At 36.5% G+C, this 20,528-nt stretch overlaps 1 protein-coding gene across 1 annotated transcript; it reads right to left on the reverse strand.

Moving 5' to 3' along the window:
* Positions 1–12,829: 12,829 nt before the first annotated feature.
* LOC110885973 (DEAD-box ATP-dependent RNA helicase 10) lies at positions 12,830–20,065 on the reverse strand. The gene is made up of 13 exons (XM_022133719.2): positions 19,772–20,065; positions 19,534–19,657; positions 19,372–19,441; positions 15,154–15,216; positions 14,920–14,994; positions 14,697–14,816; positions 14,587–14,628; positions 14,432–14,506; positions 14,205–14,351; positions 13,986–14,123; positions 13,800–13,911; positions 13,191–13,279; positions 12,830–13,118 (listed from the first exon to the last, which is right to left on the reverse strand). Exons 1-13 carry the CDS (start codon positions 19,905–19,907, stop codon positions 12,999–13,001), a joined length of 1,311 nt encoding a protein of 436 aa, XP_021989411.1. The 5' UTR covers positions 19,908–20,065; the 3' UTR covers positions 12,830–12,998.
* Between the last annotated feature and the right edge of the window lie 463 nt (positions 20,066–20,528).

Below are 20,528 nucleotides of genomic sequence, written 5' to 3' on the forward strand. Positions count from 1 at the left end.
CCCATTGGGCTTTTTCTGGTTACTATTAGTCAGGTGCACAAATCGGGTTCTTGTTAATACCAGTTTCGTGTATGATTGGGTGTTGGAAAATCGGGTATTAAGAGAAACCGGGTAGTAGGGCTAGCAAAAATACCAGAGCTCGACGGGTATACCCTAAACTCGACATAAATGGGACAGGTATATCCGATACCCGACGGGTATTGGGCCGGATATGGGATTAGTTTTAAAAAATTTCACGGGTATGAGTCGGGTATGGGATTAGGTGACACCCTACCCGATTATCCGAAATCACATACCCGTTTACCCGAACTATAGACCCGATCATATACCCAAAATTTTTTAATTTATATTTATTTTTTTATTAACCTTTGTCTATTAGTGATTTATTTTAGTATATTTATAATGTGAAAAAATAAATTGTCTTTTTGTATATGTATTTGATAAAACTACTTATATTTTATATGTTGTGAAGTATATACCAAGTATTGCAACTTATATGTATGTAATGTACATTTTTTGTTGATAATAGTTGTTGTATAAATAAAATTATATAACAATTATAATACTAAAAAAATGTATTTGGAAATCCGGCCCAAAGTATATCTTTAACAAACTAATGGGTATATCCGATACCCGACACGTAATTACCGGACGAGTATTGGACCGGGTATGGGACACGATTTTACAACCGGGTATGGGTATGGGATTACCAATACCTTACCCAAACCGACTCATTGCCATCGGCCCATCCCTACCGGGTAGGGTTCGGGTACGGGTATTGAAGAGAAAAATCCTACCCTATATACTCGAGTAGGATATAATCAGGTTCCGGTATAACCGGGTATGAATCCGGGTGTGATTACCTGATTTTAAAAAATATGTATTTTTTATTTTACATAAAAATAAATGTGTTTAGAAATTACATTTGGTTTGTAATTTGTAAAAGTAATTAAAAACAAATTACAATAACATAAATTCACTCAAATAAAAATTATTTGTTTTATAATATGCATTTTTAAAAACTTAAATATAAAAGTTGCAAAGTAAACATAAAATATACCTAAAAAATTCTGGTATTCTATCCGGTATTAAAAAAACCGGTATCGGGTATAGAGTATAATCGAGTTCGGATATAGGGTACGATCTGTTCCGGGTATTTTCGGGTATAAATCAGGTACGGTTTTTGTTACGGGTATTGAGCTCAAAATGTATACCTTATCCATACCCTACGGGTAGGGTCGAGTTCGGTTAGAGGTATACGATACCCGGGTACAGAATAACGGTTTCGGGTTTTTTTTGGAGTCCGGTTTCTGGTACTGGGTTTTTGTGCACCTCTAGTTACTATACCAAGGATTTGTGGGATTTTGTTTGTTTTCATCTGGATCCTGTTATTGTTGTGTTTCACTTCTTTTAAGTTTCAACCTTATCCCATCTAATACTAATAAAAGGGTCTACTTAATGCCACATGGCATTCTCATACTAATAAAAGAGTTTACATAATGCCACATGGCATTATTATATCCTTCAATTCACTAATATTATTATTATTATTAATATTAATTAATTAATACAAAACAATGAAAATTCCTTAACAACTTAATACTAATAAATGTTTTTATTGTCTACTTAAATATTGATCATCTACTAAATATATAATTAGTTATTAGTAACAATTCTACTTATAATAAACAATTTCAAATAATGTTAATGTGACAACACATTCTTATTCTTTAAAATGATTTTTTACTATATGTTTAAAACATCTATTAAATAAATTATTATTTTATATTATAATAATAAAAATGGTAAAGAATAGGTTAGTCCGATACTTGAAAACCGGTTTACTTCCATGCTTTAAAAAAAACTTTTAATGTTATTAGACTCGTGTAATACACGGGTTTAAGGATAGAGTATCTTCATAATAATTTTGATGCAAGTCTATACTCACCGGATGTCCTAAATAGAGTTATATTGATCGAAAGAATAGTTTATGTAATGGAACTCTACCACAGGTCCTATCATTGGGTGATCAGGTTATTGAGGCACTCATATTATCCGGAAGTAATACTGGCACTTAAATGTTTATCCCTAGATTTCGTTTAATACTGCCAAACAGAAGGATACGTATTGAAAAGAAGACAATTTCCTATGGTCCTATGTTTTGCCATGACGATAAATAAAAGTACAAAACAATTACTATGTAAAGTTGGTTTGTTTCTAAAAGAATCGGTTTTTACGCATGACCAACTCGTGCGTCATCTATGGTAAAAAATCCACTTATATAAATTTTTTAAGACAACATAAAATTAAATAAGTTATAATTTTATATCCTTAAACCCGTGTAGTACACGGGTCTAATAATCTAGTATATGAATATAGAACTAGTGGGACTTTTCACACATTGCGCAAACATTCGGTTGGTATCAGTTCGTTACGGTATTAGTTAAGTTTATTAAAGCAGCGGTATGGTACTGACATTTAGTTTATTAAATCGGCCATATTAGTTATGTTATCATTATTGTCCTGACACTCGTTATAGCATATATACTGCCATGTCGAAATAATTATAAAAAATCACTTAGAACAAAATGTTATCAAATCGTAGACACAAATAAGCATGTTGTAACGCTATATACGAAATTATTGAACTTTATATTATATTACTAAAATACGCCAAGTTGAGAAAACAATAAAAAATAAATAAGGTACTCATACCGATGTTGTTTAGAAAATATTGTAAATTGACAACTTCACCTGATCCTTAAATGGTGTATTCTTAAAATATATAGTAAACTACAATTTAAGTCCATGTGGTTAACACCAAATGGAACCACGAGTCCCTATTTTTCTAATTTGACCAATCAAGTCCCTGTGGTTGTTAGTTTGAAATCAATCAAGTCCCTGCTAACGGAGTTTGTTAGTCATTCGTTAGTTGACCAGTGTACTGGTCTTTTTATGTTGATTATGAAGGGTATTATTGTCTTTTCACTACTAATACCGTTGCTGTTGTTATTGTTGTTAAAGTAATGTTGGTGAAATTACTTTATTACCCCTACAATATTTTAGTTAATATTTTTATATTAATTATTGAGTGGTATTAAGACCACTCTTTCTCAAATTCATATATGCGGTTATTTAACTCTTGTAATCCATTAAACGATTTGTTTGACTATATATATTTTGTTATAAAGTATCGGGGGTGTTAAAGTGACGATGGGTATGTTTGTGAGGTTGAAGATAAAGTGAGGTTTGCACTTTTGGTTCAGGGGGTAGTAAAGTAATTTCACTATTTTGTTAAGCCATATCCAAAAAGAACTTGATTGATATTTAATAACTATAGGGACTTGATTGGTCAAATTAGAAAAGTAGGGACTCATGTGTTATTTGGTGTTAACCACAGGGACTCAAGTTCTACCAAGTTTTACTTTACTTTAAAATATATCTATATATATATATATATATATATATATATATATATATATATATATAGGACAAAGATCCGTTAGGAACCACCTTTTATTGCGAGAATCAATGTGAACACAACCAAAAATGCCTAAAAATAGTTTAAAAAAACACAAAAAAAATAATATTTTTTATAAGAATATCGCTACTTTTAGTAGAAAAAAATTAAAAAAAAATTTAAATATTTTTTTTGCTACTAAAAGTAGCGATTTTAACATAAAAATATTAAAAAAATAGATTTTTTTTGATTTTTTTAGATTTTTTAGGTTTTTTGGGGGTTTAGTTTTTAGCATTTTAGCTTTTTTTTTTTTTGGGGGGGGGGGTTAGGTTTTTTTTTTTTTTTTTTTTTTTTTGAGGGGGGGGTTAGGTTTTTTTAGCTATTTTAGGTTGTGTTCACATTGGTTCTCGCGGTTCTCACAATAAAGGTGGTTCTCGCATGAACCTTACCCTATATATATATATATATATATATATATATATATATATATATATACTAATTGATTAAGGATTGGATTAGACAAAATAGTAATTTCCCATCAATTTTAAGATGGTATATCAAAAGTCCCTGAACAACACTTTGCTTTTTCATAGTTTTCTTCCATTCAAGCCCCTGCTCTTCCTTCATCGCTTCTACCCCTGCTCTCACAATGTATCCTCCCGACATCCATTTGGCTGGCCTCATATTGTATATCAAATTTGATACCGTCCATACATTAAAAGATACTTTTAACACATTCAATTGTGTTCATCTATAATAATGAAACCGTTCATTCAGTGCTTTCAACGCTTGAAGGGATTTTTTGCATACAAATCAAATCACACACAAGAACCCATTATCTTTCTAGCAATATATATATATATATATACACACACACCACTACTAAACACGAATAACAACCATTTACTTGATCATATTTAATGTGGTGATCGTGAGATGAGGATTGCTCACTACAAAACTCCCTTAACTCTTTAACCATCATCTTTGGATGAGCAAAAATAGTCGGTATCATTCGGGTACTGGTAACGGATTCAACGGATGTGGCCAGTACGGCGGTAGTGGAGGCAATACTTTTCAAACTAACCCTAATTATCATCATCAACCTCCATCAACCTCTAAATTAGCAACAACAGTCACAGTACCTGCAGCAACAAAAATCCACGCAACAACATTATAGACAGTCAGAAGAAGCAACGGCTCAGACTAAACCCTAATGGTTCGACAACAGAAGGCACGTTGATGATTCTAGGTCAATTTTGTTGCTTGAATGTTTGAATTGCTTGAGTTTTGTGGTTGAAATTGCAAGATGACGAATATTAACCTAATAGTTCAAAACTTTAAACCGTAGTAGTTAAAGGGTTCCCCTCTCATCTAGGCACAAAAAGTGCACACTTAAGAAAAGATTGGCGTGATAATAAGAAAACAAAAGACTTGTAGCAAAAAGGATACTCACAAAAGTATGGTTTGGATTATGAGGAGACGTTTGCCCCAGTGGCAAAAATGACTACGGTTCGTATTCTTATTGTTGTTGCATCTATTCGTCATTGGAATATTTGTCAAATGGTTGTTAAGAATGCATTTTTGAATGGTGACCTGCATAAGGAGGTTTACATGACTCCTCCACCAGGAATTGCTCATTACCCCGGTGAAGTCTGTCGGTTTCAGAAAGCTCTATATGGTCTCAAACAAACCCCTCGTGCTTGGTTTGAGAAATTTTCTATGGTGATTACTTCCCTTGGTTTTGTTCCTAGTAATCATGATTCGACATTGTTTGTTTGATGTACAAGTATTGGACGTATTCTTCTGTCGTTATATGTGGATGACATGATTGTTACAGGTGATGATTACGATGGTATTGAGTCCTTGAAGTGTGATTTGGCTCACCTTTTTCTATGAAGGATTTGGGTATGCTACGGTATTTTTTAGGTATTGAGGTAGCTCAGTCTCTGAAAGGATACCTCCTTTCTCAGACTAAATATATATCTGATTTGTTTTAGCGAGCAAGACTTTCTAATAATAGAATTGAAGACACTCCTCTTAAAACCAATGCACGGTATTATCCTACTGATGGTGTTCCTTTTGTTATCCAAGTTTGCATCGCACTATTGTAAGCCGTTTGGTTTATCTTACAGTTACTCGTCTGGATATTGCTCATGTCATTCATGTGGTTAGCCAGTTTGTTAATGCTCTTGCATCTGTTCATTGGGTAGTTGTTCTTCGTATTTTGAGATACCTTTGTGGCACTCGATTTTAGAGTCTTCTGTTTCCCTCAACATCTTCTCAAACACTATGTTCCCGAGTCTCATTTAACAGGGGGAGGGGAAGGAAAATTTTCTCTCATAATCTCTCCAATTTGGGAGGATGAATATATGGTCATATTTTCTTCCATTTCCCCTCCTTTTCTCTCCCCTCCCACTGTTAAATGAAACTCAGGAACATGGTTTTTCATATTTTCATCTCTTTTCCCTACCCTCTCCCTATTAAATGAGACTCGGGAACAGAGTGTAAAGTTACGGGCCTATAGTGATGCTGATTGGGATAGTGATCGTAAATCCACCACTGGTTTTTGTGTTTTTCTTGGAGAATCGTTAATCTCATCGAAAAGTAAGAAACAAGATGTTGTTTCCAAATCTTCTACTGAAGGGGAGTATCGTGGCTATGATTGTGACTATATGTGAGATTGTTTGGTTGCCATGGCTTCTTGCAGATACGGGGGTCACCATCTCTCAGCCTACCCCTTTACATTGTGATAACCATAGTGCCATGTTAATTGCTAAGAACTTTGTCTTTCATGAGCGAACAAAACATTTTGAGATTGATTGCCATTTTACTCGTAATCATCTTCAGCTAGAGATAATCTTGTTTGTCACACCCCAACCGATGGCGGAATCATCGGGGCGCGGCACTGAGCGAAACAGATTGTTCAGAAGTTTCCACAACAACTATCATACAATTCAGTTATATAACACGTCCCATACCGTGTCCCAAATAATAACAAGTTATCATAGAAATCAACTAAACAATATGGGAACTGTTCCGACAACTCAGATTCTTGATTATTACAGACCGAATTAAATATTGTTTTAAGACTTCTAGACGGCTAACTGTAGATCTTACTGACTACAGGTGCCAGTACAAGATCTACAGATAATTATGGCCCTGGAGCAGGTATGTGGACACTGTCCTAAGGTCACAGGCTCCTAGAAGCTTATTATTGCCTCGCTTCCCTAGCACGCTAGTAGCTTAAACACCTGTCACATACGTTAAAATAAAAGTCAATACATATAATGTAAAGGTGAGTACACAAGTTTGATATAGCATATAAAGTTCGAAAAGTTTACGCATAACCAAACACGTACACAAGGGCAAACGATGCATGTAAATTATCAACATGGGACCATCGATACCAACGACTTCGAGTTGACTGTCCGAGACAGTTCGCAATACATGATTACCACTGTAATCCATGCAAGTAATTGTCCTTAGCAACCCCCGTGTGAACGGGTGCTGAGTCCAAACTATAGTACTACGTTGCTAAAGCAGGCAGATAGCACTCCACGTGTAAACATAATAAACAGCAATCATTTAGTCAAGTAATACATGCAAGTAGGTTAGCGTTCAAATAGTTGTGTCGTTTGTGAATTTGATAGATTACGTATGTAACACCCAAAGGTGCTGAAAGCAAAAAGGGATCGAGTATACTCACAGTGGTTGGTCGCGGATTGAAAGGAGCACTGAGAATAGGTTAGCCTGAATAGTTCGATAACAATACAATGAGTAATGCGGAAAAGTAAACAGTGGAAACTGGATCGGATAGACCATTCGATCGGACGGCTGTTCGATCGAGTGGGCTGTTCGATTGGGTTAAAGTCCGTTCGAACGTCCCGTTCGATCGGCCGGCTGGCTCGATCGGCTGGTTCTTTCAAGTGGATTGTTTCTTCTTTTGATGTGAAGGATGTGTTTGTGTATGATGGTTTGTATTTTTGAAGTTTTTGCAGCATTACCTTTCAAGTTGGCCGATCGAACAGTCCGTTCGATCGGTTGGTCCAACCGATCGGTTAGCATTGCACACTTGGTAAGTTGTCACTCGATCGGGTGGCATGCTCGATCGGGTGACATTCCAATGTTTCGAAAAGGTTCAGCGTTGAAGTGTAGTATCTCATGATTCGATGAGTAATGTTTACAATCGAGTGGCTCGATCGATCGAACAGAACTCACTCAATACTACACCTTGTGAGTTTGTGGGCACAGATGCTAGTCGATCGGCTAGCCTAATCGATCGGCTGGCGTAGTCGTTCGACTAGCTGTTCGATCGAATAGCCTAGTCGTTCGGCCAGCTGTTCGACTTGGTTAACCTATCGGTTAACACTTGGTTATTCCCGTTTCTTGGAGTGATTTAAAGATAGTTTGACCACAAGTTGAACCACAAAAACCTCAGCCTTTACTTTACTCACTGGCTCGGCTGGAATCTCCCAAGCTCGGTCAGGGAGCGTTCAAGGACCTAAGTTTAACGTTTAACTTGTAATCGGTAATCTCGGGGTAAAGTCCGAATCTTGAACCATGTGTTTGTTTAGAATGATTTATGGGTCGGTTCAAGCTTCGTTTTCGCCGGTTTGAGTGTAAAAGAGTTGAAAGATAGATGGAAACCCGTCTTTCAATCCTTTTCCACCGTGAAATGTTAAGATCTTTGGTAGATTTTAGGTTGTTCATGTGGAAATCGGTTAGATCTAAGTTATTCATGGTGGAATGATGCCAAACTTAGTGTTCTTGAAGAACATCATGATGACATCACCCAAGAACACCTAGATCTTGGTGATTTCACGGTTGGAATTCAGATTTTGAAAGATAGAAAGATGGAGAATCGATTAAGGATCAAAAACGTACAAAGATTGGAGTAAAATACTTACAGGTTTGACAGAAATCTGAGAAATGGCGAGAATAGAAGGCTGGTCGGTCAGAGCTTTTCCAAAAGTGGAAAGCTTGACAAGGACAGCCCTATTTATAGGCTTCCAAAAGTGGAAAGGGGTTAGCTGATCGAACAGCATCCCTGATCGAGCGGCTGCCCGATCGAACAGCCTGTTCGATCGGCTAGCCTGTTCGATCAGGTTGCCCTGTTCGATCGGCTTGCCTGGTTTTGAGTGTTTCGCGACGATTTTTTTGATATTTCGAGTTCGATAATTGAGGAGTAGAGTAGGATAGAGTTCCTATTCAAATTACTTTCAGTCCCAACTACTATATCTAACATACAAGCATCCTTACAACCTATTTTCAAAGTCGGTTTCGATTGAGTTTGATTATCCTTCGATTCTTGATTGATTTTGATTGATTCACCACACACTTTAACATAAAGTAAGCATGCACAAGTAACACGTAAGGCACACACACACGTATAAAAGCATTAAAATTATCCACACTTGAGTTCGATGATTGATTTGATTAGCTTGATTATTGATTGACTAGCTTTATTGCATTGTTACTTCCTATCATTCACAGTCGGTCGTTGATTCACAGTTCGATTATCGGCCGATTAGTTTGATTATACAACACTTACTCCAAATAATATGAAAATCAAAATGAAACTAAAATGAAATTAATCTTTATTGATCTTTAATTCCAATAACAGTCAACTCTTGACTTTGACTTTGACTTTTGGGAAAACACGGGGTGTTACATTGTTTCCCTTCCTTCCATCAGCTTTGCAGATTGCAGATATTTCCACCAAGGCTCATTCAGCGTCTCGATTTTGATTCTTATGTGACAAATTCTCAATGATTATTAGTGTTGTATTGTGAGTTTGAGGGGGGTGTTAACATAATAAAATAAGTTTAGTTTGATGTGGGCTTTGGCCCATTAACTAATAAGCTTGTAGCCAGACTATTTATTTTGTATTTCTCTTTCATTTGTAACTTAAGCTTTTCTATTGATTAAAACCCTAATTGTCTTTCTTATGTACATATTTATTAATTATCAAAAGATCCACACAACAACTACATGAGTTGGGCCCTTTGTCGTGAATCTAAGGGACGAATGTAGTGTTATTATTCTTAATTAACATAGTGGGGACTTAAAAGAAGAGCTAGATGACTTAATGCACATGAGCGAGATTGAGAAATTACGCAATGAAGTATAGAAGAGGTATTCACTTATCACAAACTTTTCAAAGAAAAAACTAGAAGTAATGTGGACGTGTGTATAGAGGCAACGGTTATTGTTGTTGGTGTTGCCACAATCACGAAGGTTGAAATCCCAAGGCCATCATTGATACTTGGTATTAGAGAAGCAAGGACGGCTGACGACTTCATGTGAGAGATGGAACAAGATTTGGACGTGCTAGGAATCATGGACAATGTGACCAAAAACTAAGACGACAACAATGTTCTTGAAGGATAAGACAACATTATGGTGAGACGTTTATATGTGGATGTCGTGGGAACTACGTGCACCGTAAAAACTTGTGATGACTTTGTGTGGTGAATTAAGAAACAAATCCATATGGTAAATGTTAGAGATAAAGCAAAGAGTTTGTTAACTCAAACACTATGGTACGATCCAAGAGTATGAGAAGTTGTTCACACCCCTAACTATTGAGATTGTTGATCTATTGGACAAGGATTTAATGTTTTGCTTTAAATGTTGATTACAACCATGTGAGGAAAAAAACATAATGACGTAATGTTCAAGACCTTGTTTTGGTCATTACCATATCCATAAAGCCTTATTGAAAGGAGCGAAAAGAGCTCACATAAACCTAAGGTAATAAAGAGTGATGATAAGAAAAGCAGGGAGACCGGAAAAAAAAGGAGGTATCAAAACTATCCATCTACGAGAGAAGGTCGCCCACAAAAAATGCGAGGTTACAGGTGGTGATGGTTCACATGAGGTGTTTGAATAGACGAAGCTTGCATACGAAGTTGGGAAAGGTGCAGACAAAAAAATGAAGAAGCGAGGGAAAAGACTATCGACGGTTGTTAGAATTTGTTATGGTTCTTCAACGCCATCAAGGCAAGCAAGTTGTTGCATAAGGTGAAAGCGAGGCTCGAGCCAAGCAAGAGTATGCCAAGGATGAGACCAAGGGCGAATCTGAAAACCTTAATGTGTGGTCCAAGAAAATCGAAAGATTACCTAAGGGTGGAGTGAAGGGAAGATTGTTTGATGCAAAGTGGAAGACATGCACGAGTCTGCTCGCGGAGAAGGGTAAGACGAGCTGGAAAATGGCCAAGGAAAAGTCAATGAGCGATATGGCGGCGAAGTCAAAAAGCAATAACCAAGGGAATTATGCCGGCATAGAAGTAAACATGCCACCCATGAAAACCTTAGTCAACACAAGAGCAAGCAACAATTGTCTCAAATGATGAAGCTAAAAGGCTTGGGTTCACGACGAGGAAAGAACGCAAGTGGTTCAAAGTCACGAACGAGGCTACCAAACCAATAGATGTGATCAGTGGTGAAGGTCCTTGGTGGTCCGGGGTGTTCCCCGACCCCCACTGATTTTTCGCTCTTAGTGTTAATTTTACAGAAATTTTTGGGAAAAAATATGTAGTGTAAAATATTCGATCTTTAAGAGTTCGACCCTCGCTGATTTGGATTTTGAAAGTCCGGCCCCACTGATTTATCGTTCAAACTCCACCACTGGATATGATAGCACATGGTGTGAGGGATAAGATCACTGGATGGGAAAGCGAATATAACAGTGACGCCTACGAATGATTTCAAATTTGTACTTGGGATCGAATTCTTACAGATAGCATAGAAATTTCGGATGACATTTTCAAATAACTCATGGTGGACAAGGATCAAAGTTCGCATGGTGCCTGTGGAGTTAAGACGCTAGACATTGAGTTATGACAATAGCGACAATTCAACTCAAGACCGATTTCCACTAAAGAAAGCTAGGGAAAGTGGTATGGGACGCTAGCGTCAAGCGCTTTAAAACGATAGCGCAGTGAGTTACTGAGTTTAGGTGGTGGAGAATGTCACGGCCCTCCTAAATTTTTTTTCCTGTTATGTCACAATGATTTAAAGATGGTCTTTTGAAGCGTGTATTTGATTTATTTTTTGAATTATCTAATCATATTTGGACTTTTATATGTACATTGTTGCTTACTTCTAAAATGTTGGATTTTTATTGCGATATTGTTTGTCAACTTTTAGTTGGTGTCATTCTATTTTATGTTTGTTCATTACTGTTCTGTATAAGTTTATATTCATTTAGGACGTCAACAAACAATTATAAATGAACAAGAACGTAATCAATTTCTTAACAAACGTGAAGAAAAAAGTTCATCAGTTTAACTATACGTGTTTGCTCTTTTGTTCGATTGAAGTTAAATGAAGAAACATTTCTGGCCACAAAAGCATTTAGTTATTCAAGTAAAGTTTAATGTAAACGAATAAAGACTAAAAAATAAGTTTTGTTGACTGGAGTTGGCTGGAAGAGAGATGTGCTATACGTGAACCGGTCAAGTAAAAATTGATTTCAGTCTGGCCCAAATCCAAAAAATACCAAAGTACATAACCTAAATCCGATTTAGTCTGGTTATGATTCTGGTTTTGTTGGCCATATCAGTTATCACCCATATGTTCTACATGACAGTGGCGGATCTAGAAAATCCGCCAAGCCGTAACGTTTTATAAATAAGCGGTAACGAAATCGAAAAAACGTCAAATTTTTCTAAAATTTACACTAATTTTACACTACCGCCGGAGCGCCAAGCCGTAGCGGAGGTTGCCCCTACTTACACTGTATGTCCGCCACTGCTACATGAGGCCACCAATGAGCAAGACAAAAACAAGTTTATAACACAGACTTTGTTTACAATAAATCTGATATACATACGGTTAAACAATCCACTTTGACCCGACCCATGTATGCCGCTCCGTAACCGGGAATAAACCCATGAGGATGCATTCACCCCTGCCTACGTGAAGAATGGGCCACCTTGAGCCAACTGCCCACGATTCCCATTTTACCCATTTGAAGTATTTTAGTTTCTTTTAGTTTATACTATTTTTTCACTTTTAATTAATTTATTTAGTAGTGGTCTAGGTAGTTAGTAGAAGTTATTTTGTAATTGCTATATGTATGGGTTCGACACTAATGAAAAGGGAGTGAGTTTATGAAAAAGTTTCTTTGGTTAATTTTCTCATTGGATTATGAGTTGATTAATTATTTCCATGCTAGTTCAAGTTTGGCAACTTGGATGGTGTTCTTGAAGCCTAGATTAGAATCAAGTGGTGTATCTGTATCTTGATTCTCGTTTAGTTTGCCCTAATCGATTTCTTGTGTGGTGTGTCTGTATCACAAGAGACCGTTAGATCTATCCATTTTGTTTAAAGTTTTAATTTCATCGCCGTTACCGAACCGTTTGCTATCAAAATCTATCTTAACTTATAACAGTAGTCTCATGACATCCTACCACAGTCGAAACTTTATAAAACTTCAACTAATTTACAAAATCCTTACAGTTCACCTTTAGATAAAGCGGAACATGATGAAGAATCATAGCAAAACTGTTGTAAATCAAACGAACTTCCATGTCTATCGTCGTTTTGACTTTTTATTTGACGACTTCTTGCCCTTCCCTTGGAACTTTTCAACTTCTTCCTCCTCACCTTCACCCCCTCTTCTTCTCTTATTGCCTCCCATTTCCTTCATTTTCTACAAAAAACCACAAAGTGAAAGCATATTTAATTACCATACATTCTGAACAATGTTAATGAAAACACTTACCATCCGTGACAATCGTTCAGCCTCTGTCACACGTTCCAACAGTAACAAAACTTCCTCTTCTTGGGATGTAAACTCTGGCAACTTTTTGCCTGTGAACCATACAACGATAATGTATGTCAAATACAAACTAAAAAGCATTTTAATTTTAAATAAAACAATTTAGGAGGTTTATAAATAAAAAGAGTAAAATGCCATTTTCGTCCCTGAGGTTTGGTCAGGTTTGTTTTTCCGCATTTGGATCCAAAAGGTTTGAAATATTGCCATTTTCATCCGGCTCGTTAACTCCATTCATTTTCCACCGTTAAGTCAGAGGTATTTCTGTCTTTTTTGCTAACTTAAAGGGCAATTCGGTCTTTTATCAATTTATGTAAAAAGACAGAATACCCCTGAAAAAGACCGAATTGCCCTTTAAGTTAACAGAAAAAACAAAAATAACCCTGACTTAACGGAGAAAATGAATGGAGTTAACGAACCAGATGAAAATGAGCAAGATTTCAAACCTTTTGGCTCCAGATGCGAAAAAACAAACCTTCGAACAAAAGTCGCAAAACTGGCCAAACCTTTGGGACGAAAATGGCATTTTACTCTATTAAAAGTTCAGCACCTTACCAATAAGTTTTTCTATCTGGATATACCACTCCAGCTCGTACTGGTTCACTAGCGAAATAGCAACACCGGATCGCCCCGCGCGTGCAGTTCTTCCTACCCGATGAATATAATCCTGAAATCACATTTGTTAATCCATAAATAAAGTCCAAACAACACTTTTATATTAAGCGTAACACAGCTAGTTACCTTTGAGTTTGTGGGGATATCATAATTTATAACCATATCAACAGACGGAATATCAAGTCCTCTGCTCGCTACATCAGTGCATATAAGAATATTGCACTCCCCAGCCTTGAACTTGTTCAACGCACCAAGTCTCTTTGCCTATTTGATAACATAAACAACTAAACATATTAAAAAAGAAATAAACGCTTAAGAGAAATTTATGAAAAACTCAAGTGGTACCTGAGTCATTTGACCGGAAATCGGGATTGCACGTAGCCCAAGGTTTCTAAGCATCAAAGCCAAATGACGAGTTGCTTCACATGTACGGGTGAAAACCATTGATGTGCTTGCGGATTTTTCAATCAAGATATATACAAGATAACAGTTCTGTGGACACAATAATTATATGATTATAAATTCAAGCCATAGATATTATCATATTAAACAACTTGATTTACGATTTTAACCTTGTATTTAGCAGGAACAAAACGATATTGTTGTTTCAAGGTGTCAACTGTAGAATATTTAGATGATGCTTCAATCTGAAACAAACAATAAAAAGCGATATATCAAAAAATTGTTAAAAAATATATGCAATTTGTAGTGACGTTTATATTGCTACCTTTACAGGATTTCTTAAGCAAGCTCTCTGCAGCTTTTGCACCTGAAATGTAAAACTTTGTTAGCAACATCTTTTTTTCGTTAAACGATGACACTAATAACAATATTTACCTTTTTAGTCATAGTTGCAGAGAATAAGTATGTTCTCCTCTCACGAGGAATGGCACTAAGGATTTCATCAAGCGATTTCTCAAAGTCCTCATTTAACAACCTGTCTGCCTCATCTAATACCTGTCGAATATGCATGTGAATTATCATAAGGTTTATCTTACAAAAAATACAAGTCAACATAACTTATAAAGAATGCAGACTTCAAAAAAAAGATATATCTTACCAGGTACTTAATTGTGCGAAGAGAAAAACCCTTGGTATTAGACAAGTGATCCACAAGACGTCCAGGTGTCGCAACCTGCATTTTGAGAGATTAATACTACAAATAATAAAGGTTTATAACCTTCAAAATGTCTTTTGCAAATTATATTGATATTGTGATGAGTTAAAAACTACGGTAGACGGAAGTAAATTAAGATGATGAAAACAATAAAGATCATCAGCAAGTAAAACTTACGACAATGTGTGGTCGTTTTCCAAGTGCTATGCTTTGTTGTACATGGTCCACCCCTCCAACAAGCTGCACAATTGAAGTGCATGATTACCACATGTTCGTAAATCTTAAATCATAACATTACATGTAGACAGTTTTTGTCAAGTTAGGGATTAAATGGTAATTGTCAAGTGTTACACTTTACAGTACAAATTAGTTAGGTAATCTATGGTATTTGTCAATTAGGTAACACTTAGGTGCTGTTTGGCAACATCTGAATGGTTAAGTACTGAACCAGTAAAGAGGTCTGAACCATTAAGTGCTGAACCAATAAGAGGCCTGAACCATTAAGAGTTTGTATAATTCTTAACCGTTCAGAGGCAAATGTCTAACCAATTCAGATTAGAGGTCTTAACCATTCAGACTCTGTATAAATCTTAACCATTCAGAGGCAAATGTCTGAACCATTCAGACATCTGCTCCTGAAACAAACAGTCTGAACCATTAAGGGCCTCATTAAGAGAGGTAAACAAACAGCCCCTTAGTAGGCAATAACAACCATAACAGTAAATGGTTAACTAGTTAGCTGATTGTAGCTCCTATAAATACAGTGATAAAAAAACGAAAAGATAGCCAAGAATTAATGAGGATTAGTCCTATTTCCTCTCAAATTTTTTTCTTCTAAATCGACACATATCACTGGTATCAGAGTGGTTGACGCTGAACTACCAAAATTTGTGAATCAATCGGAAAAATTAAGCTATAGCAATCAACGCAATCAGGAGTTGGAGAAGACGATAAAGAATGAAAATACGCTGTTGTTTGTTAAGACTGGACGGGTCAGTAGAGAAAACAAAGCAATCATTTGCTAAGATTTGCACAACACTAGAGAATGTGGTCAGCCTCACCGGAGACTTCATCAGAAGCACTAGTTGGAACAGTAAATAACTGACCAGCTAGTTGACTGTAGTTCCTACAGATACAGTAAAGAAAAACTGAAAAGGTAGCCCAAAAGTTGGTAAGATTAGCCCTATAACCTATTTCTTCTCTGAATTTCTTTCTTCTAGATCAACACACATCATCTAAGTAAATTCAGTGCTTAGAAGATCGAAACCCTAATTACTACAATCGTTTTAATTAAAGTAGATGACAGCAGACAACACATACTCATTTTCATCACTACTGATCATAGTCACATAATTCGCCAGATCACCCACGATCTCCGATCCAGTTCAATCGATCCCAGATTCGGTACGTTCGTGGTCCCGGATCGACCCGGATCGCGATTTCAAATTTATAATTTGCGTTCCCAACTCATAGATTCAATCGTATTGTTTGCTATTGGAATCGCGATTTGCGTGAATTCGGAACATGTATACAAATAACATGGAACGTCGAACCAAAAAGAGGATGGAAAGTCGAACAGAATTTGGAAAGTCTCTATTTTTAAAAAATCCTCCCAATCTTGATTCTAAATTCACATGCAACCAATCACGCCTATATATAAGCTACCCTCAATCAATACGTATTCTCCATTACTCTCCTCAAATCCATTATATTCAATCATGGTGTTTGGAAAAAAAACGAAGTGTTGGAGATGATATTGGACAGCAATCAGAGGCATTACATGATGATTTTATTGATCTTGGGGATGAGGAAGAAAACAACCAGAACCAGAATGCTACTAAGGAGTCACAAGGTATTCTGTTTATACTTTATAAGTTTATATTAGTTTTACTATGTTGGGGATGAGTTTTATTAGTTTTATATTACGTATGTGTTTTAGATCAGAAAGTTATTAGTTTCAGCTTTTTGTGACATTCTATAATCTGAATTAGGTACACGGCAACAACAAGATGCTGTAAATGATAAGCCTCTGTTGGATGTAGTTAGGTTGATAGGTGCTGGTAGTGGTAAAAATCCAGGCGGTGCTAAAACGTGGGTGTGTAAACATTGTGGTGGACAGTTTACAAGTTCTTACACTAGAATACACACTCACTTTTTTGGAGCTATAGCGGGAAAAAGGACTGATATCAAAAGGTGTCCTGCTCTAATCAAGGACCGAGAAAGTTATGAACGGGTGCAAAGGAGGGTCAAAGAGGTCGAGAAGCTAGGAGTTTCTAAGACGTTAAAAAGCTCCTTAGTGACAAAAAAACATAATTTAAGCTCTAAGAAGCCGATAGAGCAATCGTTTTCTATAATGGAGAGAAGTGTGGTTGATTTAAAGATTGTGAGGGCTATGTGCAAACGGAATTCCGTTTAATGTTTTACGAAATCCACAGTTTCAAGAAATGATAAGCGCAATAAAAAGGCACCGGAAAGTTATAAAGCGCCATCTAGTGAGAAAGCAAGAACCGTTCTACTAGACGAATGTGTTAGAGATGTGGAGAAGGATCTAACACCATTTAAAGATACATGGTTCTCGCAAGGTCTTTCTATCGTATCAGATGGGTGGACAAACGTCAAGCGTAAACCGCTTATCAATGTTCTTGCCGTTAACAGCCGTGGATCTATGTTCATGTATGCCGAAGACTTTTCAGGGGAGGAGAAAAGTGGACCGGCAATTGCAGAATTTTCTGACAAAAGCGATTGAATCTGTCGGGTCAAGTAATGTTCTTAGCGTCGTGACAGACAATGCAGCCAATTGTAAAGCAGCGGGAAAGGAGATCGAAAAGGTATACAAGCATATTTTTTGGTCACCATGTTGTGTGCATACATTAAATCTCATTTTTAAAGACTTTGCAAATGAGTTTTTTTGGCTAAATGACACATACAAAAAAGGAAAAATGATTGTGAAGTATTTTTTGAACTATGGGCAAGCTTTAGCCATGTTTAGAGAGAATTCAAAGTTGGAGCTATTAAAGGTTGCAAAAACCCGATTTGCCTCTCATTACATTTTGTTGAAGAGGTCAACCCTTTGTAGAGAGGCCCTTTCTACAACAATTGCTCTAAATTCGTAGAGAGATTGGGCAAAACAAGGCGATGAACACACTCGAACGATCGCACAACTTGTTGTTGACACTATTAGGGATGATGACTTTTGGGATGAAGTTGAAAACATCTTAAAAATCACCAAGCCTATTTTCTTGTTGATAAAATTTTGCGATGGTGAAGGCACATGTTGGGAGAAATTAAAGATGTGATGAAAGAGAGTATATATGCCTCGTATTTCCCTCAAGTGGAGCAAATTCTATTGAGACGATGGGAGAAAATGAGCATACCTCTACATTGTTTGGGATTCGCTTTAACTCCTCGATTTTATGACACGCGTTACCTTGAAACGTTAGCACCAGGTGGCATACAAAGAGGAGCACCTAAAAAAGACAAAGAAGTTGTAGCAGGCATAGTGGAAGCTTTTAATCGCATTGCTGAAAACAAAGACGAGCAGCGGACGTTACGACAACAATTTGCTACCTTTACCATGAAGAAAGGTCTTTTTTCATTACCTGCTGCTCATTTGGATGCGGTAACAATGGAAGCAATTGAGTGGTGGTCTACTTATGGTGCAAAAACTCCAGAATTGGCTGAAGTAGCGAAGAAGATCTTGTTGCAACCTATAAGTAGTTCTTCAGCCGAAAGAATTTGGAGCACCTATTCTTATATCCATAGTGTGAAGAGGAACCGGCTTAGTTGTAAAAGGGCGGACAGGCTAGTTTAGAAGTGGGATATGGATCCCGAATCAACTAACTTGGAATGCAACGCTTGAAGACATGGAACTGTGGGAAGATTTGGAGAAGGATGAAGATAAAAACAATGACAAAGGAAAAAAACCAAGGCTGGACTAATTTCTTAGTTTTATTTTGTCATGTCTTTTTTAGAACTTCTTTGTGACTTTATCGTTTATCTCTTTTAAGGTTTCATTATCTAATCTGTTTTGAAATTTGAAGTTTGAAGTTACTTATGAAATATGATCCAAAATAATAGCACTTAGTTTAATTGGTACATCGTACCGCATGATATGGTACATCGTACCGAAACGATCCGAACCCCCCTTCGTACCAGATTTTAGGGACCTAGCGAATTGCGATCCCGTACCACGTTCCCGTACCGAAGCGTACCGCGAACCATGTGACTATGCTACTGATTGTGGACGGTACTTTAAAGGTCCTTTCTAAAATTTTATGATTAGCCACGTAGTATTCAACCGTAGAATAATCTTTAGCGCCATAATACAGTAAATGAAAAAAAATTCATCACATATCTAGAAACAAATTAGATAAAAGCATCTAAACAAAAACTCACCACTGCACACCTTAAGCCATTGCCCGATCCCAAAGCCTCAAACTGCTCGGCAATCTGTATCGCAAGTTCCCTACAAAAAAATTCAAAACCATCAAAAAGAAAAAAAAAACAAGTAGATAATCCAACATATATTTGAAACAAATTACGGAACAAAATACAAACCTAGTGGGAGAAAGCACACAAGCAAAAAATGCTTGTTTAGCAACCAAAAGAGCTTGAATAATTGGCAGAGCAAAAGCTCCAGTTTTACCAGAACCAGTCTGTGCTAACCCAATCAAATCCTTCCCTAAACAATACATACATACATACAAACAATCAACATAAATATGCAAAATACACATTTAAAATAATATCATTAAAACTTAGAAACTGGAAACATAAATAAATAAATAAATAAAACCTTCAAGTGCATGAGGAATGGCCTCAGCTTGTATTTTAGAAGGATTTTTCCAGCCCAAACTATCACAAGCCTCAATCAGTTCGTCAACAATTCCAAGTTCTTTGAATGATTTCACTTCTTCTCTCTCTTCTTCCATTTTTCAATCAACTAAACGTACAGATTTTAGGGTTCGAAGTGCGTAGTCTGGAAGGTTCGATGAGGCCAAAGGGTTTTGTGAATGCGAAAACGAGAACGTTGCAGTTGGCTTTGGTTGATCCGATTGCTTATGGGTTTAGGGTTTACGGTGATGTCAGCCCATTATTTTATGGGCTTTAGGCTAACGAGCTTTGTTTTTAAAGGATTTGGGGCATTAATGGTTTGATTGATGATGAAAAAAGAGAATTCTTGGTTCAGTTCTCCACCCTAACGCTCCGTATCATAGAGTAAAATGTTAAAATAATCTTCGAGTCAAGCTACACTTCAAAAATAAAATCTTTTGTATACGGATCCCTGAAGTTTTATTTTTGTTGTCATTTTTTCCGGTTGGCAAACCGGGTTAGAATGTTATGTTAATTTCTCTCTTTTTTGTCGTTTTTCTCGTTTAAATGAAGGGTATAATCATCATTTTGTGCCATCATATATTTTAATTAAATGAGAAAAACGAAAAAAAGGAAAAGTTAATCGAAAATTCTAACACAGTTTGCCAATTGGATGAAAATGACAACAAAAAATGAAACTCAGGGACTATTTTGGCATTTTACTATGAATCATATTACAT

The sequence above is a fragment of the Helianthus annuus genome, chromosome 10 (genome assembly GCF_002127325.2).
Source record: "Helianthus annuus cultivar XRQ/B chromosome 10, HanXRQr2.0-SUNRISE, whole genome shotgun sequence".
Classification (NCBI taxonomy): Eukaryota; Viridiplantae; Streptophyta; class Magnoliopsida; order Asterales; family Asteraceae; genus Helianthus; species Helianthus annuus.

What these genes read in the sequence shown, in the direction of transcription:
- LOC110885973 (XM_022133719.2), bottom strand. Translation starts at nt 19,907, where the DNA reads ATGGAAGAAGAGAGAGAAGAAGTGAAATCATTCAAAGAACTTGGAATT. An exon ending in TGTGTGCTTTCTCCCACTAG is followed by an intron (nt 19,442 to 19,533) that starts GTTTGTATTTTG and finishes ATTTTTTTGTAG; the next exon opens with GGAACTTGCGATACAGATTG. An exon ending in GAAAACGACCACACATTGTC is followed by an intron (nt 14,995 to 15,153) that starts GTAAGTTTTACT and finishes CTCAAAATGCAG; the next exon opens with GTTGCGACACCTGGACGTCT.